General features: G+C 40.1%; 1 protein-coding gene across 1 annotated transcript in view; it reads right to left on the bottom strand.

Annotated features, from left to right (window-relative positions):
- Positions 1 to 12,701, bottom strand: part of LOC103353883 (metalloreductase STEAP4-like) — a 15,501-nt gene extending 2,800 nt beyond the window's left edge. The window contains exons 1-9 of the mRNA XM_008277060.1: positions 12,356 to 12,701; positions 9,089 to 9,196; positions 8,916 to 8,986; positions 8,738 to 8,825; positions 7,656 to 7,934; positions 7,465 to 7,559; positions 5,922 to 6,032; positions 3,352 to 3,394; positions 3,100 to 3,264 (exon numbers count right to left, since the gene is read on the bottom strand). Of these exons, the coding sequence (XP_008275282.1) occupies positions 3,100 to 3,264; positions 3,352 to 3,394; positions 5,922 to 6,032; positions 7,465 to 7,559; positions 7,656 to 7,934; positions 8,738 to 8,825; positions 8,916 to 8,986; positions 9,089 to 9,196; positions 12,356 to 12,550 (1,155 nt within the window). The 5' untranslated portion in view covers positions 12,551 to 12,701. The remainder of the gene's footprint in view (positions 1 to 3,099; positions 3,265 to 3,351; positions 3,395 to 5,921; positions 6,033 to 7,464; positions 7,560 to 7,655; positions 7,935 to 8,737; positions 8,826 to 8,915; positions 8,987 to 9,088; positions 9,197 to 12,355) is intronic.
- Between the last annotated feature and the right edge of the window lie 276 nt (positions 12,702 to 12,977).

Raw genomic sequence — 12,977 nt, 5'->3', positions numbered from 1 at the left:
ACAAACTTAACAAAATTTCAAAGCCATTCACAACAATCTGCTAAAATCAGCATAATGAGCACCACATGCCAAAGATGTTCACAAGTTTGCGTCTCGCTCGTTCAACAGGTGGTGGATGAAATAATCCTACCACTTCTAATACTAACCGATTTTGTCGCGCTTAAGGATAATTAGCACTCAAGTCTTTTGGTTTGTGTGGGAGCCTCAGCCACTCTGGGATGGAAATGAATAAAACACAAACTAAAAATAAAAATCATTGCTTACAAGTGGGTTTTCAGTGTTATTACTCTGCTGTGAACCCGCATGATTCATAATCATTTATTTTAGTAGCCTTTCCATGACCCAAGTTAAGAACTTTGCAGAGACAAGCTTTTATTCTGCACACAGATACACATAGATCCAACCGGGGTCCACGGGGAATGTGCAGCACACACACTTTAAAGATCCCCTCCATGCACATGAGCGAAACATAAAGACCGAGATAATGTATGCCCCCAAATTACACTTGATGAATAACTTAACATTTAAAGCTCTGCTCTAATTTGGGCAGGAGTAAAGGGGAGGGCTGGGAGGAGAAAATGAGCTTGACATGACCCAGTTACATTTATGAATGAGTTTGTTCCCCGTGGCGCGGCCGGTTTCATTTTCGATCGGTCAAAGCGGAGGGGGAAAAAAAAAAGGTAAAAAAAGGTAAACATTTGTTAAAAAACAATCAGAGACGCGTTATCAAGGGAAGGAGGGGAATATCTCAAACACGCTCTCAGTGGATTACGTCTAAAGGAAAGTTGAAAACAGCAATCAGGTCCACGCGACTATTTCCCATCTGGGCTGAATTGTCCTCATCAGCCTCAGCTTGAATCTCTGCGAATGGAAATGATGTGAAGATCTCAGCAAGCGGTTCTCTTTCTGCCACTTCCTTAAAGGTCTCGTGCCCTCTCTTAAATTTCCACACCAACCGAAACCTCAGCAGCCTCGAGCATAAACAGGTGCAACAGTGGAGAGGCGGCACACGGGGAATTTCACGGAGCACTTTAAAAATATCTGCAGCAGACATATTGTCAGTAGATACCAACTCAGCCTTTTTTTAAAAAAAAAAAACACTGTGAGCATCTCTGTGTTAAGCGAATCCTCAAACTGCTTGTTATGAACAGCTTTTCAAGGCTACGGTACAATGATGAGATGATTAGTGGTTCCAAATGAAATTGTCCTGTTGAGCTTGTTTGTGTTCATTTTTATTAAAAGCTGACTCATGAAGTATCACAGAAATGGCTGTGAAATAATCAGCAATGTTGTGTTTCTTTTTCGCGTCGGTTTCTGAAGGTTAGAAGTATTCGATATCTTTAATTTTTGGTAAAGTGAGTGTAACTCTAAGTGCACATTTAGGTGGTTAGCAGCTTTGCAACTTTGGGTGTCTGGGAAAACAATTGAAACACAAAAAACTACTTTAAAAAAAAAAAAGATTAAACCATGACAGTAAGGGCGTCAGAAAAAAATATGTTAAAAGCGTACAATTTAAAAAAAAATAAAAAAATTTTAAAAGCTAGTATATGTAAAATACGGTTTGTTATGTTTGTAGAAATAAACAGATACTGAAAAAAAAGCATACATTTCTAGTCACATATTATATATATATATATATATATATATATATATATCATTTGTAAAAAAAAAAACAAACAAACATTATGTGGATATTATTGACAGTTTTGGCCTGTTTTTTATGGTTGATTAGTAATCTAAAATATATTTTTTAAATGGGGCTGCAAGGTGGCGCAGTTGGTAGCACTGTTGCCTCGCAGCAAGAAGGTCGCTGGTTTGCGTCCCAGTGAGGACACCCGTGTGGAGTCTCCATGTTCTCCCCGTGCAGTGTGGGTTCTCTCCGGGTTCTCCGGCTTCCTCCCACACAGTCCAAAAACATGTTGAGGTTAATTGGTGATTCTAAATTGTCTGTAGATGTGAATGTGAGTGTGCTTGGTTGTCTGTCTCTAAGTGTAGCCCTGTGATAGACTGGTGACCTGTCCAGGGTGTCTCCTGCCCATGACCCTCGTGAGGATTAAGCGGTGTACAGATAATGGATGGATGGATGGATGGATATTTTTTAAATGCAGATTTTTGATGTTATTTAAAGTTTTGTTTTGTTTTGTTTTGTTTTACAATTAACTAGTCATTTAATAATAGTAATCTGGCACTAGTAATTTGGCAGCAATAGTGTAAAAAAAAGTGTTAAAAATGTCAGAACACTGCAACATTCAAGAACTATTTTTAAAAAATTAGTTAAAAATAATTTCATTTTTTGTGGATTTCGAACAATAAAATAGTCTAACCGAGACCGACCTACTATTAGTTAAAACTGCAGGTTTCTGATGTTGTTTTCCGATGTTTTATACATAGATATATATATATAATTACTAATTAGTCGTCATTTTCAGTAGTCATTGTCATTACCTGTAATTATCTGAGCAAAACAATGAAACACAAAAACGATCATATCTGTCACTTAATTTATTTTTTTTTTTTTAAAAGGAGAAACTCTTTCAGCAGGGTGTCAGAAAAAAACATGTTACTAATATAACGTTCAAGAACTGTAAAAAAAATAAAATAAAATAAAAATTTAAAAGGTCAAATATCTGTAAAATACCGACATGTTTTTAGTAGATTTAAACCTGTAGAACAGCGTAACTTTATGGTTACAATAAAGAAAGAACTACCAAAAATACAGCTTTCTGATGTGGATGCTATTGACAGTTTTGGCCCGTTTTATTGTTAACTCATCATTTAAAACTTTTTTTTTTTCTGTGATTTTATTGGTTATTATCTGTAATTTACCAAAAGGGAATAAATCTGTAAAATAGCAAGAAACTACAGCTACAAACTGTTAAAGAAAGAAAAAAAAAACAGGCATAAACAATATCTGTTTACTTGGTCCACAACCACTGGAACAATCTGTTGTGATTTGTGGTGCTCGGTCATATAATTAGGATTCAACAATCGCACCAAGTGTTGATCAGCTGCTTGGCTAAAGTAGAATTCTTTGTTCATAATGCGAGAGTGTGTGAAGTTCGTATTTCATGTGAATCGGACACACGTGCAGGGATTCACCTGTACGAAGTTGAACTCTCTCCAGCTGAGAGCGTTGCTGACGGAGGGCAGAGACGTTATTCCCAAAAGGACGAACAGGCCGAATCCCAGAATCCCCAGAGCCAAGTAGGAGTCGTTCCGCCAGGCCATGGTGGATTCAAACGGCGACGTTTTGTTCTCCCTGATCTGAGTAAACAAGGCAGAGGGATGTCTCTTAACTCTTTGTGGAAACAGACAACTATGATTCAACACCTGTGAACTTTTTTTTCTTACCAGTGAGATCGCATTCGCTGTGAGCTTGTTTCTCACATAATACCTGGGGACAAAAATAAAAACAATTTAATGAAAAAACATCTGGAATATCAAGACGGGCATACCTCTTACATATCTGAGGTGGTAGTTATCCAATAACACAGTAGGAATTGATGAAAATCTGTGAAACTCCTGGGGTTTTAATATATTAATCTGCGGTTTATTATGATCCCTCCCAGTGTTTGGTAATTTAGCTGCAGTTCCATTAACGAATGTCATTTAGATCTTGTTAAAAATGACGGCTTATATTGTCTTTCCCCAAAATTACATCCCTAAACAACTAAACTGCATTCTTAATTACATTTTTGGGGGGGAAACACATCTTCTGCCAGATGATGTTTGTGACGTATTACAGATGCAGTTTAACTCAACATATCTTTGCCCTTTATTTACCGTCAGACAACCAATCATATACTAGATACGGCAGGACTCGTCACTAACCCGGGGAATGGAGGAGAAGCTTCAAATATGTAGTGAAAAGGGTCGTATTTTAACCCACACCGTGCTTTTTTCCCTCCTTTACCCCCAGCCAAGTAGTAGTTTTGTTGCCTAAAACTAGCCTCAAATAGTCAGAACTCGTCAGACTCTCTGATGGAGACTGTGGGTTTAAGCAGGAAGCTTTCTCCTCTTCTTCCTCTATGTGTTCCTGTTTTCAAAATCAACTCAAATAGGGGAAACAACAACCTCCAAGCAGTAACCTACCGCACTGAAAATAAAGTTTAGCCAAAGAATTTTATTAAGAGTGCAATTTCATCCACCTTCTGTACACTGATTTATCCCAGCTCAACCAGACTTAGGGCGAATGTCTAGATAGATAGATAGATAGATAGATAGATAGATAGATAGATAGATAGATAGATAGATAGATAGATAGATAGATGGATGGATGGATGGATGGATGGATGGATGGATGCTTCATTCATCCCCCGAGAGAAATTCAAGACAACTAGTAGCTCACACATATTACATTTAAGAAAAATGAGGAAACCAATGTACAAAAGAACACGCAATTAACATGCAAATCATGCTGGTCAAAGAAATAAGGTGCAAAAACTGCTGGTTTTTACAAAAAAGTTGCAAAATTGTTGGTATTTACAATAAAAACAAGCATTAAAAAATCAAAGCAGAAACAACGTTAAGCATACAGGAGGGATACTTGGGTCGTGGTGGGCCCAGGATTTTAGAATCACCAGTTGAACTAAGCATGTCTGTGGGAGGAAGCACCTATTCCATCACCATGGTGCCCCTCCTCCAAGGTGTGACTGAAGAAAGCAGGGCTAAGCGCCGAACAAAATAGTGACGGGGAAATAGTTTTAATTGACGATTTACGTGCAAAGAGGCGAGTACTGTCATTAAAAAAGAAAATCCCAAGAACAGCCATGCAGACCTGCCCCTTTATGTTTCCAGATTCTCTGTAAAGGTTGCAGCGTGCAGGTTGCTGCTCAGAGGTCATCGTAGTTTTGGGGTTTTAAAAATGAACAGTAACACAAGAGAAGCCACCTTGAAGAAACTTCTAGTCCTCGTTGTGAAACTGATGCTGGATATTTTCTGACACTTAAGCATGCAGTTGTGGTGCCCAAAGCTAAACAATAGTGAGTGGAATTAAAAAAAATAAAAAAAAAAAGGTGGTGAAAATGAAACTAGAGTCTAAGAATAAAGGTCCAACCTGAGCTGCAGTCTCCAGTTTCCTGCCTCCATCCTCTCCTCCTACCTCCACACACGGAGCCTTTCACTGACAGAGTTAGTGTAATTTGTGTCAAACTAAATTACATTTCTTTCAGAAGATAAAGAGACAATGCGGTTTAGATGTTCGGGAAACAGAATTTTTGGAATTCAGGGGTTGCGCACTCACGTCACATGAAAACTGACTTATCTCCGTGACAAACGAGCAGCCTTCACCCACTGAGGACTTGATTTTATTTCGCTCTGTAACATCCCTACTAAGAGCTACAGCGGCCTGGTTATTTGATGCATTTAACTAAAAGTAAGGCAGCGTAATACAACAGCCCCCATCGACCTCATTTATATCAATGACGGCGGAATGCATTTAACAAACACCTCTCGGCAGAACACGATTCCCGTTCGACGGCGGCACAAACGGAACGGCAGCCAAAATGAGCACAAAGCTGAAACAATAGCTCTCTAAAACAGATCCAGCACGAGCCCAACACTAAAACCCCGATTGTGTGTGTTTATTGAAAGTGCAAGACAAGTAATTAGCAGGAGGACAAGACAAGAGAAAGAAACAGCGGCAATAAATACCGACAGGCTTGAGTAATTAACTGGAGGTACCTGAGTGCAAAAGAATAGATTCATTTGTATTTTCTGATTGGATTATCAATGCATTGTATTTTCTTTGTGTTTGTGTGTGTGTGTGTGTGTGATGATAAAGGAGGAAGAGAGAACAGGACCAAAAGGAAGTAATGGATGAGTAAAAATGGATAAAAACGATATGGGTGCATACCAACAGCGGTGATTATAATTTAAAAAATACACTGTTTTGAATGGAGACGTGTGCAGATGTTTGCTACCTTTGGGGGATGATCAGTGTGTAAAACACATGCAGGAAAGCAAAGGCAAGCGCTAACAGTCCCAGCTGTTTCCTGCACAGCATCCAGCGGTCCAGCCAGTCGGGGAAACGCCTGAAACGAGAAGAGTTTTGATTTGTCACATATTGCACAGGCAGTGAAATGCAGAGTGACTGTTCCAGCAGGCTGCGCAACAAGACATGATAAAAAGAAAAACAACATTCCTTAGAAACAGAAAAAGTCATAAATAACTAGAAGTAAAGAGACTGTGAAACCAAAGTGCGATGTACATTGTGTAAGAGTTGCAGTTTTGTACTTGTGTGTGTGCAAACGTCTATATGTTATGTGTGTATTTACATTTGTCATTTGTGTGCTGCAGCTCAGAGATAAGCTGCTACAGAAACTCTGACGGCAAGAGTGCCAGAAAAAATAGGTTAAAAATGGTGGAATACTTTAAAAGGTGTAAAAATGATGGAAGCATCTGTAAACCTGTGTGATTTTATAGTTATACATTGTGAAAGTATAAATTCCTGTTTTTTACTCCATTTTTGATGTGGGCAATATTCCATCCATCCATCCATCATCTATAATAATCCTCACTAGGGTCATGGGGGGCTGGAATCTACAGGGCTACACTTAGAGACGTGGGCAATATTATCAAAATAATAATATGAGTACTTTTTTTTTTTTAAATTAAAAAAAATTAAAAATTACAATTTAATGAATTCGATTTTTAAAAAAAAATATCTTTAATTTAACAAAACAGACAAAAATCTATAAATATATTTAAATATTTAATATATTTTATTTGTCATTCAAACAACAACAAATATGTGTAAAATAAGAATATTTTAGTTGAATTAAATACAATTAAAAAATTATTTACAGTTTAATATCGGAAAAAGAGCTAATTACAACTTGAAAGAAAAAAAAGATTTTTGATGTGGACATTATGGACAGTTTTGGCCTGTCACTTATTTATATTTTTTGGTATATTTTTTGTAAATTCCAACTTTTTTTTTTTCAATAATTTATACTCGATATATGTAATTTAATAAATCAGGGGGGGAAAAATCTGTATTAAAAAAAGAGAAGTAAAAAATAATCTTAAATTGTAATAATAAATAATTAAATAATAATAATTTTTTATCCCTAATTTACATAATTTTTTTATTTAAATAATGACGAATATCTGAAAAACTATGGTTTCATCACTGATTTAAATACAGTAAAAATTGTGTCATTTTACAGTCAGACAGGTAAAAGAATAAAATTGAGGATTTTTGGCATTGCAGTATTATTATTATTTGTTATTTATTTACAGTTTCCATCTCATGTTTTACTCTTACATTCCTGTTTTTTTTTTTTTTTTACAGTTTATGATTTAGATTAAATCTGACGTCAGCGCTCACAGTCCTGACAGCCTGAAGACAGAAGCTCAAAACAAGCAAATGTTTTTCTTTTCCAATACATTATTCAAAAAGTGTTGGCTGTTGTACACGTGTGCAGCCACTAAGCATCAGTCGTCCCCGTGTTGACGTCTGACCTGTACTTGGTTCCTCTGTAGAGCTGGAGGAAGGCGGCGATGACTCCCGGCAGGTAGCACAGGGCCAGCATGATGAGCGACACGATGGGAAACACCTGAAGCAACAGAGGAGATCATTGCCACGGTGACATGCAGGAGATTGGAGGGAAACATCTGGAGGAACATCTGCTGATTCGTGAGGTAATAAACACCTTGTTCGCCAGGGACACCATGAGTCTGAAGGAGATGTCGTCCCCCTTTTGAACATACGCGTAGATAACGATTCTGGTCAGCAGGTAGAGGTAGAAGAAGGCGGTGAGGCCGACGGCCACACGGAGAGGCAGCCTCCACTCTGGGAACAGCTGCAGGGGGAAGTCCTCCAGCTCTCCGGCTGCAGACAGAGACCCTCGATCCAGAACCGTGAAGCCCAGCTTGGTGGCGATTTCCGCTACTGCCTGCTTTGCCTCGGCACTGTTCCCGCACAGGTACACCTGCAGCACCAAAACATTGATTGTTTTAAAAAGGCCCACACGAGGAGCCTTCATATTTCACATTTATGTATTTATGTTTATCCATTTTTGATGAAAGGATGGTTTCATCTCCAGAGAACCGAATATAAAAAGCACATGGAGATGCCATGTCTTCTTGTGTGAACATTTAGTAGAAGAAAGCAGGTATAAAGTCAGAGAACACCTATGTGAAGCTGCTGATGCTGCTCCAAATACACAACCCAGTGCATAAAAACACACACACACACACACACACACACACTCACACACTCACTCTTCCCCTGTGTGGTTTTTACCGTCCTCTGGGACCAAGAAAGCAGATCAAAAAATGAAACAGAAAAACCCACATATGCCGCAGCTTTGCAGTACAGAGCGCGAGAGCAAAACACGCGATGGGAAGCTCAGATCTAAGGGAGACTGTGGAGTTAATTGATTCAAGGATACATCAGAGATGGCATTCACAGCAAAGACATAAGGCCGACTCCTCCAATTTGGCTTCTTTTACTCGGATTGGGTTTGATCAGAACTTCAAAATGAGTTAATAATATAATTTTGGACTGAAAAGCTTTTCCTTTCTGGAGGAGACTATTATTTTTAACTTGTTGGTCAGCACCCACAGTGTGAAGACATCAGAGGCTTGTCAAACGCTCGCGGTTCTGCAGTGGAATCCGACAAGCAATTTGTGTAAAATGATGCATTTCTAAACAGCAATAGAAAGAAACTCTTGATCTATAGCATTTTTTTTTTTTTCCCAAACACAATCTGTGAACACCACAATAGAATACCTGTCTGTTGGCATCCGCGGGTCCGTTCTGGAGCGTCCAGGCAGACAAGGTGTTAAAAGCTTTCACCACATGAGCTCCAGGGACGAGCCTGAACAACAAAACAACAAACTTTAGCTCCATGTTGTTGTTGTTGTGTCAGTATTTTAGAGTCTTCGCTGCCTAATTTGCCCCCTCCCACCTCTGAAGATGCTCGGCGTTGGCCTCCGGGTATAGATTCCTCTTCGGGTTGTTGCTGACATCCACCAGCACCTTTCCAAAGAAATCAATGAAATCGGCGGAGTGAGAGGAGAAGTTGGAAAACTAACCAGCTGGTATGTGACACAAAAGGCATCTGACTGTGCGACGAGGTACCTTCCCCTTGAGTTGAGGCGCGAGCGTCTCCAAGAAGCCGTAATGTTCTCGGTGGACACAGTTAAAGACCAGAGTGGCTGATTGGGCGGCCGCGCTGTGGCTCATCACCTGCAGAAACACAAACAGTGTTTTCACGCATGTTCACCAAGAACTGGTTCAACAGAGACACTCGTATTTGTCACCAAAAGTGCAAAATTCCATCGATTTCTTATTGTTAATTATAACACAAAGTATGCACAGAAACAAGCTGAAGCTACACTGCACAGGACTTACTAAACGAAAACGCCACAGAGAAAAATTCCCTTCAAGGAGACAACCTCAAATTATATACAAGACAATGAAATTCAGAGAGCCACAAGCAAAATACACTAAAAATGTCCATCGTCAGCTAAAAAGGAACCATGCATGAGCGAAATTTAGAGGCCAAAAAAAAAAGCGATAGTACACCCAAATCAAAATCTCTCTCTGATGATTCACCGTTATTAGCTTAGCGCGCTACAAAAACACATTTTCAAAGCGCTTCACCTATTTTTAAAGCTCTGATATGCACTTTTAACTGATTCTGTAGAAGTTTTTCAGCCGTTTTCCTTTAATAGAGGCTGTAGTTCCAGGCCAGTAGGACTATGTGCCCGACTCGCTCCACTGTCATCAAGTTTTAAATGATTTTCCTGAACAGTCAGGACCATTGTCAATCCTGGTCGCCGTTTATCTGGTGCAGGAAAACACCTGTGAAGATCATTCTTTGCCTTATTTTGAAATCTGATGCTCGACCGCTTCCTGTTTCGACCAGATTTGTCCCGACTGTTGTGGCTCAGCTGTCAGATCCTTTGTGACTGTTTTCAGGAATTATTTCCACCACGTTTTTTTGCCTGTTGTTCCCGTTTTCATTTCACAGTCTGGGACTTCATTCCAGAATTTTTAATTTTATTTTGAAAACATTCTGAGGAAGTTCTGCAACGTTCTAGTAATGCTTTCAGCTCCCAGAATGTTCTCTTTAATGGTAGGACAACTTTCCCTAAAGACCATTATGCCCTAATGTTCTTTAAACTTTTTTCGAATGTTGCATTAAGAACACAAGTTGTGTAACATTATATAATATTAGAACATTCACAACGTCTCTAAAACAGCCTCATAACGTTGCAGACAAAACGTTCTACCCTTATCAATACATCACAATACAGGAACGTTTTATAAAAGTTACTCGATAACATCTTGATTTCTTTGCCTGACAACGTCCTCCAAACATCTACTGACTTTCTAAGCTGACTTTTAACCTTCTAGGAACGTTATTCAAAATGATGAGAACCTTTAAAGAGTTTGCTGAAGCCTGCTGCCCACTCAGACGGTTCCTTAGATGGTACAGTTTTTAGTGCCTGCTAAATCAGTAATTGATGCGGCACGGCTAATCAGCTCCAGATGAGGTTCTGTTCAGAGTTTGGGGTTTAAATCGGCTGTAAAACGCTTTCGCCGGTCATTTTCCTGACCACGCTCTCTGTGATGTTGGTTTTGCTTGTTAAATAGCTTTGGAAATGATCATTAGACCGCTGGGAACACCATCTTCTGCCTCTTCCTTTGGGGTTCTTGTGGAGCCATACTGCATTTTCTTCCACAGGTTGTAATGGATGCCGTTTTGTCAATTCCGAGCCGGTTAGCAAAGATTCTCTTGCTGAGATGGCTGTCGTCTCATAATTCTCATTCATTTAGTCACTGTTGAGTTTGGATTATCTGTTGAGTTCCAACCTATACATGACAATAATGCTGACTCATCAAATGTTACTGGCATAGACTGTATAAAAGATGGACGTAGCTACCGTGACGTCACCCGTTGGTTTCTGCACTGAGAAAATGAAGCCAGGGTTTTGCTACTTCCTGGTTGACATCTTGGATTTTTGGAGCCAGTGATGCAAAAATCGTCGGAGGGGGGCGGAGCCATAGGAGCAGCGATTGGTCAGACGGATTGAGAGGCGGGCCCTCTCTGCCCGGCCACATTTACCGCCTTCTGCTCGCTTCGTCTGCATCGTTGGTGCCGACTGTCAATCAAGCCAGCCACGCCCCTTGCCCCGCAAATTGTTGACGATTTTTTTTAAAATTCAGTATTGATTTATTTTCAGATTGGCCACCTGATCTCTGGATTTAACTATGAAAACTAATTTAAAAAAAATCCTGAGCTGGAGGAATGCAGTATTTCATGATCTGTGATCACTTCTTTTCCAATTCATTTCTATGGGAGCCAGGGCTTTTTGGAGCCAGGACTAGCGGACGTAGTGATATTACAGGTTTTTGACACTTCCAGGTTGGCTTCATTTTTCAGGGCCGGTTGCTACGTCCATCTTTTATACAGTCTATGATTACTGGTCGTCCAGTTCAATGCTTCACACTTTTAAACCTGATTTATTGCACGCATTGAATTATCATCCAACTTTTTTGTTTCGTGTCCTTTCGAAAACGCTGTAATTATTTCACCAGTCAAATAAAATTATCAGACAATAATCAATGTCGAAGGCCTGCTGTGTGGGTGTTCTCAAAGATTCATTAGATTAATTATTTCCAAAGCTGCAGCCTGTTGAGCTGCATGTTGCTGAATGAAGCTGCTGCACAAACTGGATGCAGTGTTCAGTTAGTGACGTGTGTAAACATGTTTTCACGCTTGGTCCTGATTCGCTGGCAGGTCGGCTTTACTGGAACACAGATTAGAGAACTGGGAATATTTAATCAATCACATTATTTTCACACTCATTCGGCTAAAAACGATGGATGGTGTCAGACCTTTTTGATGCTTAAATGAACAAAGTTTCAGAGCTCTAATGTGCAGAAGCAGCAGCAGGAATTGTGAGCGATAAAATAAATATATATTAAGCTACATGATTAACAGTTTTCCTTTCCCTTGCGTCATTTGCAGAGCAGCTTTTTTGCGGTGATAAATATTCATATTGCTAATAGCCTCCCGCTTTAACAACCCTACGAGCGACGCAGATGACAAAGTTTGTGTCAAAGAAGAGCCATTTTTATGGGAGTTTGCACAAAGTTTGATGAAGAAAAACTTAACAAAGACAGCTGATTAGCTCCAACTGAGCTTTTGCATAGAAAAAAACAGGTTGTGTTGAAAAAAAAAAACAAACACTGCAGCATTTTTGCACAAGTTATCAGCGACCTTGTTTGACTAGTCAGGAATCAAAGCCTGATAAGAACTGTTTCCCCAGCTGTGAACTTTGACTAGTTTTAGAGTCACAAACTGCTCAGACAAAGTTCTGGAGTTTGAGAGGATACCTGAGTTCCAGGCGGTAAAGGGCCACAGCTGTGAGGCGTCCGGCTGCCAAACACGACCCTGTAGCCCGACTGGAGCAGCCGCTGGCCCAGAGACCGCCCCATGTCGCCCGTCCCAAAGATGCACAGCGGCTCCGGCTCGGGATCAGCTGCCGAGTTCAGGGGACACAGCGACACGCTCTCTGGATTCTTTGACATGCTGCTCGGTCTGTCAGGAGGGTTTGAAATAACAAAACAGAAATATGACGGAGTGTCCAAAGTCAACAAAAGTAAATCTGGGGGAGAGCAGATCAAACCCTCCGGTCCATGTGTCTGCTCCTCTCAGCTTTATCTCTTCTCCAGACTGACAGATGTTTCAGTTTTGACTCAGGTTTTTGTATCAGCTCATCCCCTCCCATTCTAGGGAAGCACTCCGAGGGGGAGGTCTGTCTAAACTGGGAAACTCCACAGAAAAAGGTGGGAGGCCTGAGTGCCAGTAAGCCACCGTGTGTTCTCTGTAACACTGTGTGCTTGTCTGAGTTCTGGGGCCCCCGTTTTCAAACGAGACCTTCTTCTGGGAAACCGGCGGCTTGTCTGTAAGCGGTTGCGCAACTCTGAAAAGCACATTTATTTCCACACACTCGCC

Source organism: Stegastes partitus, unplaced genomic scaffold (assembly GCF_000690725.1).
Source record: "Stegastes partitus isolate 25-593 unplaced genomic scaffold, Stegastes_partitus-1.0.2 Scaffold88, whole genome shotgun sequence".
NCBI classification, from domain to species: domain Eukaryota; kingdom Metazoa; phylum Chordata; class Actinopteri; family Pomacentridae; genus Stegastes; species Stegastes partitus.
Note: the sequence above shows the minus strand (reverse complement) of the source record. Positions and strands in the feature narration are given on the sequence as shown.